Source organism: Vombatus ursinus, unplaced genomic scaffold (assembly GCF_900497805.2).
Source record: "Vombatus ursinus unplaced genomic scaffold, bare-nosed wombat genome assembly UNPS02008996.1, whole genome shotgun sequence".
NCBI classification, from domain to species: domain Eukaryota; kingdom Metazoa; phylum Chordata; class Mammalia; order Diprotodontia; family Vombatidae; genus Vombatus; species Vombatus ursinus.
Window position 1 is genome coordinate 570,104 of NW_020948774.1, and position 15,251 is coordinate 585,354.

The window sequence follows — 15,251 nt, forward strand, 5'->3', positions numbered from 1 at the left end:
CGCCCCGCTCTTCCTGTCTTCTGAGGCCCGGGAGCTGGGAAGGCGGCCGCCCTACACCGGCAGCCAGGCTCCAGTTCTTCCGAGATCCTACCCTTCCGCTCTCTACCCCCAGGGGTCCGGGATGCGCAGGGAGGGGGGCGGGGCGTTTTAGGGGGCGGGGCGTCCAGTTACGACCACACCCCCTCCAGCTAACCTCGGGGCCGAGGTTACCCTGGGGCTACTGGTAGAGAGGCCCGCCCGGGCCGAACAATCACATGGGGGCTCTCCCCCCATCCTGCGCCTGCGCGGCCCCTCTGTCTCGTCACTTCCGGCTCGGGCCTCCCAGCTGGAAGCGGCTGCGGCGGTGGCGGTGTCTGAAACTGGGCGAGGTGAGGCGCCAGGGGGCGGCTAGGGGCCCGGGGCTGGGGGGCGGGACTGGGCTCGCGCCGGAAACCTGTGGGGATCGCCCCGCCCCTGACGCGGCCTGGGCCACGCCTCCTCCCTTTCTTCCCACCCCCCCTTTATGTCACGATACGACCCCCCCTCCGCATTGTCGCGATGCGACCGGCACGTCACGTCGGGAGGTGGGCCCCGCCCCCTCCCACTCGAGGAGTCCTACCGCGTGACCTACACGAGTGTACCTGTCATGTTGTATAACCCCTAACTGGGGGAGAGGGGACCCCCACCCCGGGACGAGATAGTCATGTCGCGACTCCAGGGCATAGGCGATGTAGTGGGGTGGTATTCCAGAGATTTGGGTCGAGGGCCAGGAGTAGGACTGCTGGTGTGTGGAAGGGAACAGATGTACCTGGGGATCCTTTCCATTTGGTTGTCCCCTTCCCCTAGCCAGGTGTTAGGACCCTCTGCTGTCCACAGGAAATATCACCGGTTCCCTCCTCTTGCTGATGTAGAAGAGGGAGCCGACCAGACCCAGGTTCTTCTCCCTGTCGGAGGGGTGTAACTTCAAACTTAGCTACTGCTGGGCTTTTCAGAATAGTGCAAAAGGGCACGGAGAGGGTTGGCCTGACTTTCAGGGTAGAATGTTCATGAAACTTGCCCGCAAGAGCAGGTAATCCCTGAAGCCTGGGAGTGGGTTTCTTTTGAAAGCAGGTGCCTCTCAACTCCTTTGAAGCAGAAGAGCCTCCTCTTGTCTTGTGGTCCTTGTCTTGTGGTATTATTGGGTATTATTATTCACTGAGGAACTAGGAAGAACCACCAAATATGAATCTGGGACCAGTCTGATCTTAGAAGGGACCTTAGAAGTCATCTAGACCAAATCCTTTTTACAGATGAGGAAAATAAGGGTCTAGTAACTTTGCTGGGAGCGCACATGGGTAGAGAATGGAATTGGACCCAGAAGTCAGCTTTAGTCCAATGCTTTTTTTTTTTCACTATGTGCAAACCCTGCTTTATCTGCTCTTATACTTCAGTGGTCACCAGGTAGTTTGACAAGTATGCCCTTTAAACTTCCTCATACCAAGGGAGATTTATCAGTGCCAGTTTGATGATAGAGCTGGAATTGGAACTCCTAGTATTTAGTTGTTAAGATACCCTATTGGACTGTCACCCCTGCTCTTCCTTGGTGGCAGGAAGCAGCAACAAGAGGCTGAGAAATTTGCAAGTTTTACTTTTGGATATCCAAGTGACTCCCAATTCAGTATCAACTTTCTGATAAAGTTACGAAGCTCTGTTGTTGCTGGAGTCTGAAGATCACCTTCTAGATTTTTAATCTGACTATTTTAAACTGGAATGTTCAGAGGCCTGGAGACAGAATGATTTTATATATGTTTATTGTATATTATAAACCTTAAATCATATAAATATGTATATGAAAACTATATATTATGTTTAATTATATAAATATGTGTATGATAACTATATATGTATAGTTACATATATGATTTAAGGTTTGTAGTGTACTTTATATACATTACTTCATTTGATGATAATAGCTAGTATTTTATCATTTTCAAAGGGATATTTACTCATCTGATCCTCACAACAATCCTGGGAGGTAGGTGCTGTTATTATTTCCATTTTACAGATGAGGAAACTGAGGCAGGTAAGAGGTTAAGTGACTTGCCTAGGGTCACAGAGTTGGTGAGTGTCTGAGGCAGGATTTGAATTCAGGATGATTTGGACACTTCTAAAGTTCCTTTATCTATCCTGCACCAACTACTCACCTATTTGATACTCACAACAATTTTGTGAGGTAAGTTACTAAAGATATTATCCATTTTACATCGAGGAACCTAAGATGTAGAGAGATTAAATTACTTGCTAGATCACACATAGCTAGAAGGTACAAGATTCAAATCTATATTCTCCAGTCTTTGGAGCCTGCTCTCTTTGCACTACACCGCTGCTCCATTCTACTTACTGAATATGAGAATCCAAGCATGAATAATTTGGGTGGGGATCAGGAAACATTGCTTCCACTTCCAGGACTACCACTTGTCTGTCTTCTGCAAAGCAGAAGATCCTTATTTTATCCTTAGGAAGCATTTTTGAACATGATTCAAGTTACTTGGATTTATCTCCCTGGTGTGACCTTACTCACTGTGGGATCTTGGAAATACTGCTTAATTACTTTGTACTTGTTTCTCCAGTAAAGTCGAAATGGATTGAATTTGCTTCTTTCTTTCTTAGGAGGTCTTGAGGTTGTGAGAATATATATGAAGGCCTTTGAATATTTCAATTCAGGAATCGTTGCCAAGTTTCTACTAAGTGTAGGGCACATTGCTGGATGCCAGGAGATTAAAAAAAAAAAAGAAATCAAACATAGCTCTTGAGCCCAAGAAGATTATAGTTTAGTAAAGGAGATGAGATGTGTATGCAAATAACTGTAATGCAAATTAACATGGGTTAGTGTACAAGAGAAATCCTTATTTAGTTCTAAGAAAAGTTTGAGGAGGGAAAGGTCATTCTGTCTAGGGGGATCAAGAAAAGCTTCTTGGAAGGAGTGAGACTTGAAACAGATTTCAGTGGGAAGGTATTAATGGGAAAGAGAGTCCATTTCAGGTATCAGGAACAGGATGTGGTGTGAGCCAAGATAGGCAAGAGCAGAAAGAGAATGGAGGCTTCTGAGTACTTTCATTTTGGCTGGAGCTTAGAGTTTGTGAAGGAGAGTAGTGTTGATAAGGCAGTAAAGGTATTTTGGATTCATCATGGAGAGCTTTGATTACTGGACAAATTTTATTCTGAAAGCCAAAGGCAAAAACCACTGAAGGAGTCATGTGATCAGAATAGGAGTACTTTAGGAAAGTTAAGTGGGCAGCAAGGTCCTGGATGCTTGGGTGAGGGAATGACAGGAAAACCAGTTGGGAAGCTCTCATACAGGTTCATAAATTTAAAGTTGGAAAAGACCTTGAGGCCATCTAGTCCAATCCCCTCGTTTTATACATGAGGAAACTGAGGTCCAGAGAGCTTAAGTGAATTGTCCAAGGTCACACAGAGAATAAGTATAAGAGGTGGGATTACAGAGGTGTGGATGAAAGGTAATAAGGGACTGAACTTGGATGGTGGCAGTAGGAATGAAAATAGATTTGAGCAATATTTCAATATTCAAATATTTCAGAGATAGAACTGATAGGACTATTTTGATGATGAGGTAAAGAGAAAAGGCTTAGGACTTGGGTGTCTGTAGAATGTAAGCTACTTGAAGGCAGGGATTATTTTTGTCTTTGTGTCCTGTTATATGTGATAAGTACTTTAAAGTGTTTGTTGAATTGAACCAAGAAGATGGTGGTACCATTAAAAGAAAGAAGTTAGGAAGGAAATTAAGTTTAGGAGGGAAGGTAATGAGTTTAATTTTGAACTTCGTGAGTTTGAAATGTGGCTGGATATCAGTTGTAGATAGATATCTAGTAGCAGCTGGAATTTCAGGATTGAAACTCTGGGGAAAGTATTAAATAAATTCATTTTACATCTGGACTGGTATAACATCTCTGGCACAGGAGGTCAAATTACCCAGTCTCTACATAGTCACACTGATATAGGTGAGTCTCAGTGCCTGAAGACCTGAAGAGTGCTGTAAAAAAGATACACTGAAGGGTCAAGCTGTGGAAGGATAGGTAGAGGCTTCTAGCAATTTTTTTTTTGTTTCTTAAAGATGTGGCTGTATACACGTGATGTAATTCTGAGCCTTCAATTTTTTAAAAATTTTCTTTTGTCAAATTAATTATCAAGCATTTCAATATACAGAGGATAAGGAAGAATAAGGATTGTATAAGAAACAACTTGTGCACAGTTTATTTTTTAAATAATTACTTATGAAACTGAATAAGGTAGTAACAAAACTATTCTATTCATTTCCCTTTCTGCATTTTTTATTTTTAAAAGTTTTAGTAGTTCTCTTTTTGAAATATTTTAAAATGTTATGTGCTAAGTACTGGGGTTTCAAACACAAAGTGAAAAATACTGAAGCTTTCTTTTAAGAAGATTAATCTGATAGTAGTATGCAGGATGAATTGAGGGGATGACTGAGGCACTAGACAGAGGGACTTGGGAAACTATTGTAAAACGCTAAGTCAGAGCTTCAGAGCATCAGAGATCCTAAGAGAGGGAGGGCTCTTAGAGATCATCTAGTGCCACCCCTAATTTTTACAGATGAGTAAACTGAGTGATAAGGGCCTGAACTGAGGTGGTAGGAGTAAGAATGAGCCAGGAGACTGAGGGTAAAGATAATGCTGAAGGAAGACTCATAGGGCTTGATGAAGATTGGATGGAGAGGGCAAGGGAGAGGGGAAAAAATAGCTCCATGGTTTTGAATCTGGGTAACTAGGAGAATGGTGGTGCCATAGTTTGAGAAAGAGGCAAATTTAGACATGTCATTTTTTTACCTTTTTGTTTTGTTTAAAAAAAATTTTTTAATGAACAAAAATCTACTTTTCCTCCCCCCAAATGCATTGTCAAACAAATTCCTGCATTGCCTATGTTCAAAAAGTTTAAGTCTCATTCAGCAGCCTGAGTTCATCCCCTTTCTGTCAGGAGGTGGGTAGTGGGCTTCATCATGGAACCCTCTGGAACCATAATTTATCATCCCATTGATCAGATTCTTAAGGCAAAATTGTTTGTTTTCATATTGTTGTTGTTATTGTATAAATTACTTTCCTTGTTCTGCTTACTTCACTCCAGATCAGTTCATATAAAGCTTCCTTAGTTTGTCCAAAACTGTCCTTTGGCAAATAGTATTCCATTATACTCATATACTATAATTTGTTCAGCCATTCCATAATTGATGGGCAGCCCTTAGTCTCCAGTTCTATCACAAAAAGAGCTACTATAATTATTTTTGTACCTATAGGTCTCTTTTTCCTTCTTTTTTTTTTTTTAAGGGTATAGGTGTAGTAAGTGTTAACTCAGAGCAAAAGGGTACGAATAGTTTATCAGTTTGGGGTACTAAGTTACTTTCCAGAATATATCAATTCACAGCTCCATCAACCAGTGCTTCAATGTGCCAGTTTTCTTTTAGTTCCTCTAACATTTGTCATTTTCCTTTTTACGCATATCAGTTTTGGAGAGATGGCACCAAATTCAGTGCCTTAATGCAGATGGAAATAACCACTAGGCAGTTTACAGCATGATACTGTGTAAAAATTTGGGAGTTATCTGCATAGAATTGATATTTGAAACTGTGGGAGTATTATGACATTTGTGAAAAGGAAAACATAATTTATTCTAGCCTGTTTTGGTTTTCTCTCCTACATATGATACTAACTAATTAGAGATGCCTGTCTGTGTCCTGAGAAAGCCCAGTGAGTGATTCTAAAGAAAGTAAGAGAGTTTGTCTTGGGTACTTTCTGTGGCACTAAGCTCTGGAACACTGAAACCAGTTGAATTGTGGTTCTGGATAGTAAAAGAGTATTAGAAATGATTTATTCCAATGCCTTCATTGAACGCTGGGGCTTTCATGCCCCTTAACAATGAGGTTTTATAAATTAAGCAGGGGAGATTTTTTTTCCTTCCTAGTAGTTTTTAACCCGGAGTAGGGGTTGAGGCTCACAGATTTGTTATAGAATGTCCATATCAATCAGTCAAAAAGCATTTATTACTGTGTTGTAACAGGCATAGTCCTAAGCAGTGGGGATAAAAGATAATGTGAAAATAACCCCTTCCCTCAAGAAACTTAAATTCCAATTCTAGTTATGTATTTTTTCAGTTGGTTAATGTAGTACAATTTCTATTGTACGGGTCTTTGAGAGTTTATCTTAAAAGGGTATCATCATACTTTAGTGAATTTTTGTGCCTCTTTTTCCTTTTGGCTAATTCTGCTTTTTAAGGCATTCTTCTCCTCGTTGACTTTTTGTTCCTCTTTTACCATTTGACTTAGTCTGTTTTTTAAGGTGTTATTTTCTTCAGTATTTGTTTGTCTCCTTTATCAAGCTGTTGACTTGTTTTTTCATGATTTTCTTGCATCACTATCATTTCTCTTCCCAATTTTTCCTCTACTCTTTTATTTGATATTCAAAATCCTTTTTGACCTCTTCTATGAGAACAGTCATTCATATTTTTCTTGGAAGCTTTGGATGTAAAGGAGTTTTGACTTTGTTGTCTTCTTCTGAGTATGTGTTTTGATCTTCCTTGTCACCATACTAACTATATGGTCAGAATTTTTTTCTGCTTTTTGCTCATTTTCCCAGCTTAACTTTTAAGTCTTTGTTAAAGTAGGGCTGTGCTTCCAGGGTGGAGGGGGCACTGTCCCAAGCTTTAGGGGTTTTCTGTAGCTGTTTTCAGAGATTTCTTCTGGGGTCCTGTAAGTTTTCAGTTCTTCCAAGGTAGAATGATCTAAGGAGAGGTGTGTTTACTACTCTTCTGGCCTGTGCTCTGGTCTGTGAATGACCACAAGCACTCTTTTCTGTTCTGGAACCGGGACGAGGGTCCTTGCTCCACTATGGCCATAAGCTCTGGTGGGCTAGTGCTCCTCCTTGCCCTGAGACTGCCACCCAGGGCTGCAATCCAAATCTGAGTATGGGCAAAGCAACAGAGTCCTGCCTCAGTGCCAGCAAAGAGACCTCTGTAATCTCCTTCTGACCAGTTGTTTGACCCCCTTACCACCTGTGGGCTGAGAGCTCTGGAAGCAGCTGCTGCTACTGCTGATTCAGTGACTCCCAAGGCCTGCTCCTGGTTTGCTGGGGCCAGGGCTGTGCTGGACTGTGCTCTACTTTCTTTCTTTTTTTTTTTGGTTTTTTTCTTTTTAAGGCAATTGGGGTTAAGTGACTTGCCGAGGGTCACACAGCTAGTAAGTGTCAAGAGTTTTGTGTGAGGCCAGGTTTGAACTCAGGTCCTCCTGACCTCAGGGCCGGTGCTCTATCCACTGCGCTACCTAGCTGCCCCCTGTCCTCTACTTTCACCCAGATGTGACAGACCATTCCTGCTGACCTTCTAAATTGTTTTTGATTGGAAATTATTTCACTCCATCCTTTTATGGGTTCTGCTCCTCAAGGAATGGTTTTATGGCATTATTTAAAGGTGTTTGGAGGGGTTTGGGGGGAAGAGCTCAGGAGAATTGACTGCCTTTTCCCTGACATCTTGACTCCACCCATCATCATACTTTAAAAAGTTGAGAACTACTGTTCCAATGCTTCTCATTCATTTTTTGTTTACCTGTGACTAAACTTCTGTGGTTGGAGTCAGTGTCGGGTTGTAGGGAAACCCATTGGGTCAGGGAACTGTTTTTTATCCTTTAAGTCTTTTTTTTTATCTTCTAAGTCTTTAATTCATTTTTAATAGAAACGTTTCTTCAACTGTGGTAGATTGAATTCTTTACAGGAACCACTGGTTAAGGGAAAAGAAAAGATTTTGTGTTGGATTTTTTAACTAGAGATCCATGGATAGATTTCAGGGGGTCATGAATTGGATCTTTATTTTTTTTTATCTTTATTTTCACTAAACTTTTGATTCCTTTGTAATCCTATGTATTTTGTGCTTTTAGAAATAATATTCTAAGAAGGGTTCACCAGACTGCCAAAGAGACTACCACAACAAATAAGGGTAAAAACTCCTGACTTAATGGAACAGTAACATATAATGATGGCTGCAGAGGGATTGGCTCTTAGTGTCTTCTGTAGTCTGGAGTCATCAGATGGGAGATGCTTGTACAGGTTTCAGTGTTAATCACAGCACTAGGTATTAAAAAGGATAGAACCCAGTAAGTAGAATCAGGGAGAGGTACCAGGAAAGGTGTCTAGAACTCTTGTTTTAGAAAGATATCCTGGTAAGAGACTCACTGAAATCTAGGTCAGTGAAGAGTTCTTGTCTTTATCAGGAGGAGACCAGAAAGGAGTGTAAATAAATGCTTTCTTCCTCAAAAATGCTTTTTTCTTCATTTTTGAGTACTCATTGAGTATCCAACATCAGGGATGGGATGAGAATTTACATCAAAAGTAGAACACAGCCTTGGTACTTCAGTTTGTGGGTTTAAAAAAAAATTCTGAATTTAATGAATAGCAAAACCCTCACTAAATAGAACAGAGAAAGATTATATGTGAAAACACGAATTTCCATTAGAGCTTGCTTTTTTCCCCCCTAAATATATAATAAACTATATTATTTTCAGAGCTGTCCTGTTTGTGTTTTCCTTCTGAACTTTGAGAAATTTGTGTTTTGAATGGGAAGGTAATACACATGAGATAGTAGGTGGGCATTTAAGAGGGACATTGACAAACTAGAGAGATAAACAGAGTGGTAAGGGGACTCAAAAGCATATCATATTGAAAGAACTGAGGATTTTTAGCCTGGAGAAATGAAAACTCTGAATGTGATTACTGTTTTAAAACATTTGATGGGCTGTCATGTGGAAGTAGAATTAGATTTATTCTGTATGGTTCCAGAAAGTAAAACTAAGAGTAGTAACAAGGTGGAAGTTACAGTGAGGAAGATTTCAGCTTTATATCCAGAGGAAAAACGTCCCTAACAATTAGAGCTTTCCGAAAGTGGAATGATTTGCTTTGTGAAGTAATACATTCTCTGTTGTTGGCAATGCTCAATTAAAGCCCAGTCAACTTTGTACTTGGACTAGATGAGCTATGTGGGGTGAGAGATTGGACTAGATGACCTTTCAGGTCCCTTCTAACTCTACAATTCCCTGAGTAAATATGCTGAATCGTGTGATTTATTCTTATAAATTCAGCGACAGGAGTTTCTTGATCCCTACTTCTTTCTAATGCCTCTATTCAAATTTCTTTCTGACCTTACCTAATTTTTCTCATGTCCTTAGCTTTATGTATAATAGTTTGGTTTAATGTAAATTTGAAAACTGGGTAGTCACAGTACCTGGGTGAAGAAAGCCCACATCTGCTTTCTGCCCTTGGTATAGCCTTTCAGATGCTAACAGTTTTATTTTAAATAAATTTTTATTGATACCTTTTATTTTACATCACCTTCGTTTCCTAATATGCCCTTCCCTCTTCCCCACCCAGAGAGCCATACCTTAACAAAAGAATAAAAAAGAAATAAAAACAGTTTAGAAAAAATAATCAACACAGTCCAGTTTGACAGTATATGCAGTTTTCCACTTCAATAACTCACTTTCTCTCTCTGCAAAGAAGAGAGGAAGCTACATTCTCCTATCTTTTGCTTGTGTTCAAGCTTGTTCATTATAATTACTCAGGATTCAGTTTTGATTTGGTGGGAGGGGGTGGAGTTGTTATTCTTTCTGTTTACATTGTTATAGTCAGTGTGCATATTATGTTCCTGGTTCTGCTTGCTTTACTTTGCATCAGTCCATATAAGCCTTCTCATGACTTGAAAACACGTCTGTTTTCATTGCTTCTTATAATCCATTGCAAAATAGGGTTAATAAATATTCAGTCACATTTATGTACTGCAATTTGTTCAGCCATTCCCTGATTGATGGTCACTGACTTTTTTTCTAGTTCTTTGCTGCCACACACGAAAAAATGCTTCTATAAATGTTTTAGTGTATATTGGAACTTTCTTCCTAACTTCGACCTCCTGGGGTATATGCCTATGTGCAAATACCCACAGAAGCGTGATTTCCCCTCCAGAGATGTCCAAAGATAGAGAAGTGAAGTTCTCACTCCCTTACTCCTTTTTCTCTAGTCATTCCTTGCCCCTTTGCCAGTGAGCTTTTCAAGGGCAGGCTAGATCATGCTTGTCTGTGTCCTATGTGGAGTATTAAAACGGGGGCATTGATGGTACTAGTTCTTGTTTACCCTGGGTGCGATGTCACCCTGGGGTGCATCTTTCCTAGGTTGTCATCTTAGATGGTATTCAGTCAGCTTACCCCTTCCTCTGCCTTCCCTCTGTCACCAGTATAGTGCTTTTCTCTGTCTGGCTAATTTGAGGACTTCCAACTAAAAATAGCCATTCCCCTGGGCTGTGGAAATCCCCAGAGCAAAAGGTAGCTTTAAATACTGGTCAGTGACAGGATCCCACTAGGTCGAGCCCAACTAGGTTGTTGTAATTTTACTTGCTCCCTCCTCCTTCTATTTTACCATGATAGAAGCCAGGTGGGGCCTGTTTCTCTGAGTTGAAGTCACCCAGGCCCAAATGAATGCAGTCTTAAGCTACATAAAAAATTGGCAAAGTTGTCAGTGATCTTTGAAAGATTGTGGAGAATGAGTTATTGGAGAAGAACAGATGTCCCAATTTTTTTTTTCAAAGGAAAATAGTCTGTGGACCATAAGCTAGTGTGTTTGACTTCAATTCCTGGCAAAATTCTAGAACATGTTAAAGGGATAGTTAGTGAATTTCTAGAAAAAGAAACACTGATCAAAATGAGTCAGCATGGTTTCATCATCTGCCCTAGTAACCTTATTGTTATTATTTTCTATTGGATTGCTAGATCAGCAGAATGCTTTAAGAAAGGTATTGTTGGGGCAGCTAGGTGGTGAAGTGGATAGAGCACCGGCCCTGAAGTCAGGAGGACCTGTGTTCAAATCTGGCCTCAGACCAAACACTTGATAGTTACTAGCTGTGTGACCCTGGGCAAGTCACTTAACCCCAATTGCCTTTAAAAAAAAAAAAGAAAGAAAGAAAGGTATTCGCAAAGTCGTGCTTTTATGGAAGAGATAGAAGTAGGATAGATTAGTGGTGTCTAACTCAAATAGAAACAGGGGCCACTAAACTCTACATAAAGATCCCTGTGGACTGTATGCTGACATAGAAAACCATATATTAATATTATCTATGTTTTATTGTATTTTAATTTATTTTGTTAAGTATTTTCCAATCTGGTTAGTGCCAAGTTCAGGGGTGTTGTGGGTCGTGTGTTTGACACCTCTGGGCTAGATGATAATACAATTAAGTGGATTCAGGTGGTTGAATGGCCAGATCCAAAGTGTCATTTTTAATGCTTCCAATATTATCTTGGAAGGAAGTCTCCAGTGGAGCGCTGTAGGGATCTATATAAGGCAAAACTTTCTAACAAATAAAGCTATCTGAAATGGAATGAGCTGGACTTGGGAGATAGTGGATTCTCCTTCACTGGAGGTCTTCAAGCAAAGGCTTGATGATTGATGCTGGGTGTGTTGTAGAGGGCATTGTTCAATTAGAGATTGGATTAGATTGGCCTCTGCTCTCTGTTCTAATTCCAGGATTCTGTGTTTGTGTCTGATTTTCCTTTGCTTAAAGGGGGTGGGGTGGGAAGGAGAGCCTATCTCACCTTGCTCGGCAGGTGTTCCTAAAGTACTTCTTTCTCCTCTTGTGTTTTACTAATAATAACATTCTCTCTAAATACATCCATCTTTTGTACTGCTCCCCCAACCTTGTATCTTTCACTGACCTTTTTCATTGAGGTGTTTCTGTTTTTGTTTTCTTACTGCTTTGCAGACTAGATTCTAGTTCATACCCTCTTTCAGAAAGAGCTGAACACTGATCCTTTCCCCAGGCTCTTTTGCTCCCTGGTCAGGACCCCACACTTGGTGATTACACGCCCGTACTAACAATGTGGACATAAATGCCAAGAAGGGAAGCAAGGTCTCCAGCATCACACCAACTCACCTTATTATTGCTGTAGGCTACAGCTAGAGGGAGGCCGTTAACCTGCATTGACATTTGGTTTTCCTTCTCTAGCAGTTGCCCTTCCAGAGCTTCTCAACAGCAGACTGAAGCCAAGAAGGAGACCATTTGAGTTGAGTGATTAGACCAGACACCCCCAGCTATGACCAGGTGAGACTTGGGTCACCTCCGCCACAGAGACAGACCACAGCAGATGACCCTAGGGTCTTTCTGGATTATCAGTCTTCTTGCCCATGGTGGGAGGTGGCCCCCAAACCCTGCCCTTTTCCCAGACATTTACACACAGGCATTTGTCCCCAGTTCCCCTGTTTCTAGAGTTGTCTACAATGGCAAAAGGAATAGTAGTCCCCGGTCTCCAAGCAACAGCAGTGAGATCTTCACCCCGGCCCATGAGGAGAACGTTCGCTTCATTTATGAAGGTGAGTGATCTGATGGCTATCTCAGGGTCCCCACCCTTGTGTGACCTTGTGACTTTTCTTTGTAAGCCCTCTTCCTAACTGTTCAGTGCCTTCTGGTTCTAAAGAACAGCTTCCCACAAAGGAGATTTTCTCTCCTTCTGTCCCCCCTTCTGTAAGGAGATCCCCTCAACATTGGAGTCACTCATATTCTATGATGGATCCAGCACCTCTTATGTGCAAAGTCCTGAATTAGTTGCTATTAGAGGTTACTAAAGAATGAACCAGAATCTGGTCACATCCAGCCTCAGATCCTTACTGACTGTGTAGCCCTAGGTGAATCATTTAACCTCTGTCTGCCTCAGTTTCATATAAAATGGGGTTAATAATAGCACCTCCCTCTCAGAGTTGTTGAGAGGAGAAAATGAAATCATGTTTGTAAAGCACTTGGCAAACCTTAAAGCACTATATAGGTGTTAGTTATTGTAATTACTAAAGTGCCAAGGCACTTCACCACTCTAGGTGTTAGTTTCCTTATCTGTAAGATGAAGAGATCAGACTAGGTGATCTCTGGGGTTCCCCATTATTTTTATGTTCTGTGATCCTATGGTGTGGTTACTACCTTCAAATAGCTTACATCTATCTAGGGAGACAGGAAACACAAGTACAACCTATAAAACATGGCAACGAGTACAGATTAATATCCTGAAAACAAAGTATATCACGGTTGAGAGGGCACAGTGAAGGATTCATTTTAGAGCCTTCCTTAGGAAGGGCTTCCTGGAAGAGGTGGGTTTTGAGAGAGGTTGATTCATGGGCTGGAGGCAGTAAAAGGAGCTTTGTCTGACTTGTAATTTTAACTGTCACGACAGTGTATGTGTCAAATCTAGACAACCAGACCCCAAAGATTCATACTGCTGTCATCTTGAGCCTTGGTCCCTAACTTTTTTTCCCTTCCTGTGCAGCATGGCAGTGTGTGGAACGAGACCTCCGGAACCAGATGTCTGGCAGCGAGCGTGGCCTGGTGGAGGAGTATGTGGAAAAGGTCCCTAACCCCAGCCTGAAGAGTGAGTGCCCCTGGAAGGACATGGGGAGGCTACTGAGTCCTAGCTTCCCTTCTGAACTCATGAGAGCATTGGCCACTTAGATGCAGGGCTAGGAAGGAAGTGCTTGAGGAAGTACTTGCTTCCTCTTTCAGAAATCTGGTTGAAGGAGACAGACTGAATCTTCCCACAGGGGCAGCTTGGAGACTGGTTTCATACAAAACTGGGATAGAATGGATCCTAAGGTTTCCTTAGGGAAGGTGGGATTAGACCAGGGATCTTCTTCAGAAACTGACATTCAACTCCCTCTGCACCCAACAGCTTTCAAACCTTTTGACTTGAGTGACCTGAAACGCCGGAACACACAAGATGCCAAGAAGTCCTAAGGACAGTGGCCTGGTTGCCCCCTTCCTCCCCATGGCCTCTGGAAGATTGAAAGTTGCAGAATTTATGTTGGTTTTTCTCCCTTTCCTCTGGGCCCATCTCCCTGGCAGGGCAAGTAAAGAGCCATGCTCATGTTGGGCTGAGTACCTGCAAGGATGGACTTGATTGGCACTCAAGGCCCTCCCTCCCCTTTTCCTTCTTCCTTTTTCTTTAGGGAGGTTCCAAGTTGTTACTGTGATTTGGGGGACTTGGTCCCTGTCACCACCCATCCTCTCTTCCTGTACTCTTAATCTATATGTCTCTGGAGCTGCCTAGCTCTGTCTGCCGTCCAGGCAGCTGAACATGGCAGCCCTCTCATCTCTCCCTATACTTCTGAGATAAGGTGGAAGGAGCAAGGGACATATGGGGGCATCTGGGACGGGTGGGAGTTGGATCGAATTGGTTCTCTAAGGAGGTGAGGTTAAGTAGTGGTAACTCCATCCCCACACAACCTGGTTCCACTATAGACATCTGCTACTGCCTCTGTCTTGGGCAAGCTGGGAAATCTCCATTCTTCCTTTCCCTGCTTTCCAAACCCTGTTGGCCCCAGCTCCCTCATGCCTGGGTAGCCCTCTAGGACCCATTCCCTACGGGTTACCAGGCAGCTGTGTCGAGTCTCTCCTAGACCAGCAGCCTCCTCCTCAGGAGCCCCAGTGGCTGGTATTGTTCCCTGGTCTATCCTATTCCCAGCTGGTAGTTTTACTGAGAGGGTTACCAGTAGTTCCCTTTTTTCTTTCTGTTACAGTTCAAGAGCTGAGTTGTTTGCCATTACTCTGTAGCCTGAGGAGCTGTAAATAAAGATGGGGTTAGGCATTTGGAATGTGCCTCTGGCTGAGTTTGTAGCCCCCTCTCTAGCCAAGCTAGTCAGGCCTGATGTTGTTTGAGATGCCCACTCAATACTAGGACCTTGGGTATCAGGCCCTTTTTCCTCTTAGGCCTTGGGTTGGGCAGCCATCATGAGGCCTCAGCAGGTGGTAGAAAGGATCTTTTAAACTGTATCTTATTTCTCAAGAGTGCATTGTCTTTTTTAGGACTTTGGAGTTGAAAAAAATGAAATTAGAGGTTATTGGCAAGATCATGAGAATCCAAATGTTGTGAGATGTCAGTGTCTATGATATATATGCTCAAAGAATCTATGCTTCCCAGCAAAGGACTTATGAAATCTTTTCTGCTGCCATGATACTTGTTGACTAGACTTTTCATTAGAAAGTACTGAATCTGTGATCGTCCTCTCTTGGTCAATAGTGGCCCCTGCTTTGGCTAAAACAGTGGCAAGAATAAGGAGCTCCCCACTCCTTACAGTGGTACCAGTTTCACTATTAAGTCCGATTTGGTTTCTGTGATTGTTTCATCCCCTCCTAACCCAGCCTGACCTCATTTAGTTTAGGAGAAAAATCCCCACTCCTTATGGGGTGTGGTGCCACTGGAG

General features: G+C 42.2%; 1 protein-coding gene across 2 annotated transcripts; it reads left to right on the forward strand.

The window, feature by feature from the left end:
* Nucleotides 1–264: 264 nt before the first annotated feature.
* Nucleotides 265–14,979, forward strand: MCRIP1 (MAPK regulated corepressor interacting protein 1). Of its 2 annotated transcripts, none has more exons than XM_027850210.1 (5): nucleotides 265–368; nucleotides 12,016–12,111; nucleotides 12,262–12,380; nucleotides 13,322–13,423; nucleotides 13,721–14,979. In XM_027850210.1, exons 2-5 carry the CDS (start codon nucleotides 12,104–12,106, stop codon nucleotides 13,783–13,785), a joined length of 294 nt encoding a protein of 97 aa, XP_027706011.1. In that variant the 5' UTR covers nucleotides 265–368; nucleotides 12,016–12,103; the 3' UTR covers nucleotides 13,786–14,979. The 2 variants fall into 2 exon arrangements, with proteins under 2 accessions (XP_027706011.1, XP_027706012.1); XM_027850211.1 differs by having other exon boundaries at nucleotides 281–368; nucleotides 12,019–12,111.
* Nucleotides 14,980–15,251: the final 272 nt, after the last annotated feature.

Coding starts and splice junctions, on each gene's coding strand:
- MCRIP1 (XM_027850210.1), top strand. Junction 12,381..13,321: donor CGTTCGCTTCATTTATGAAG/GTGAGTGATCTG, acceptor CTTCCTGTGCAG/CATGGCAGTGTGTGGAACGA. Junction 13,424..13,720: donor CCCTAACCCCAGCCTGAAGA/GTGAGTGCCCCT, acceptor TGCACCCAACAG/CTTTCAAACCTTTTGACTTG.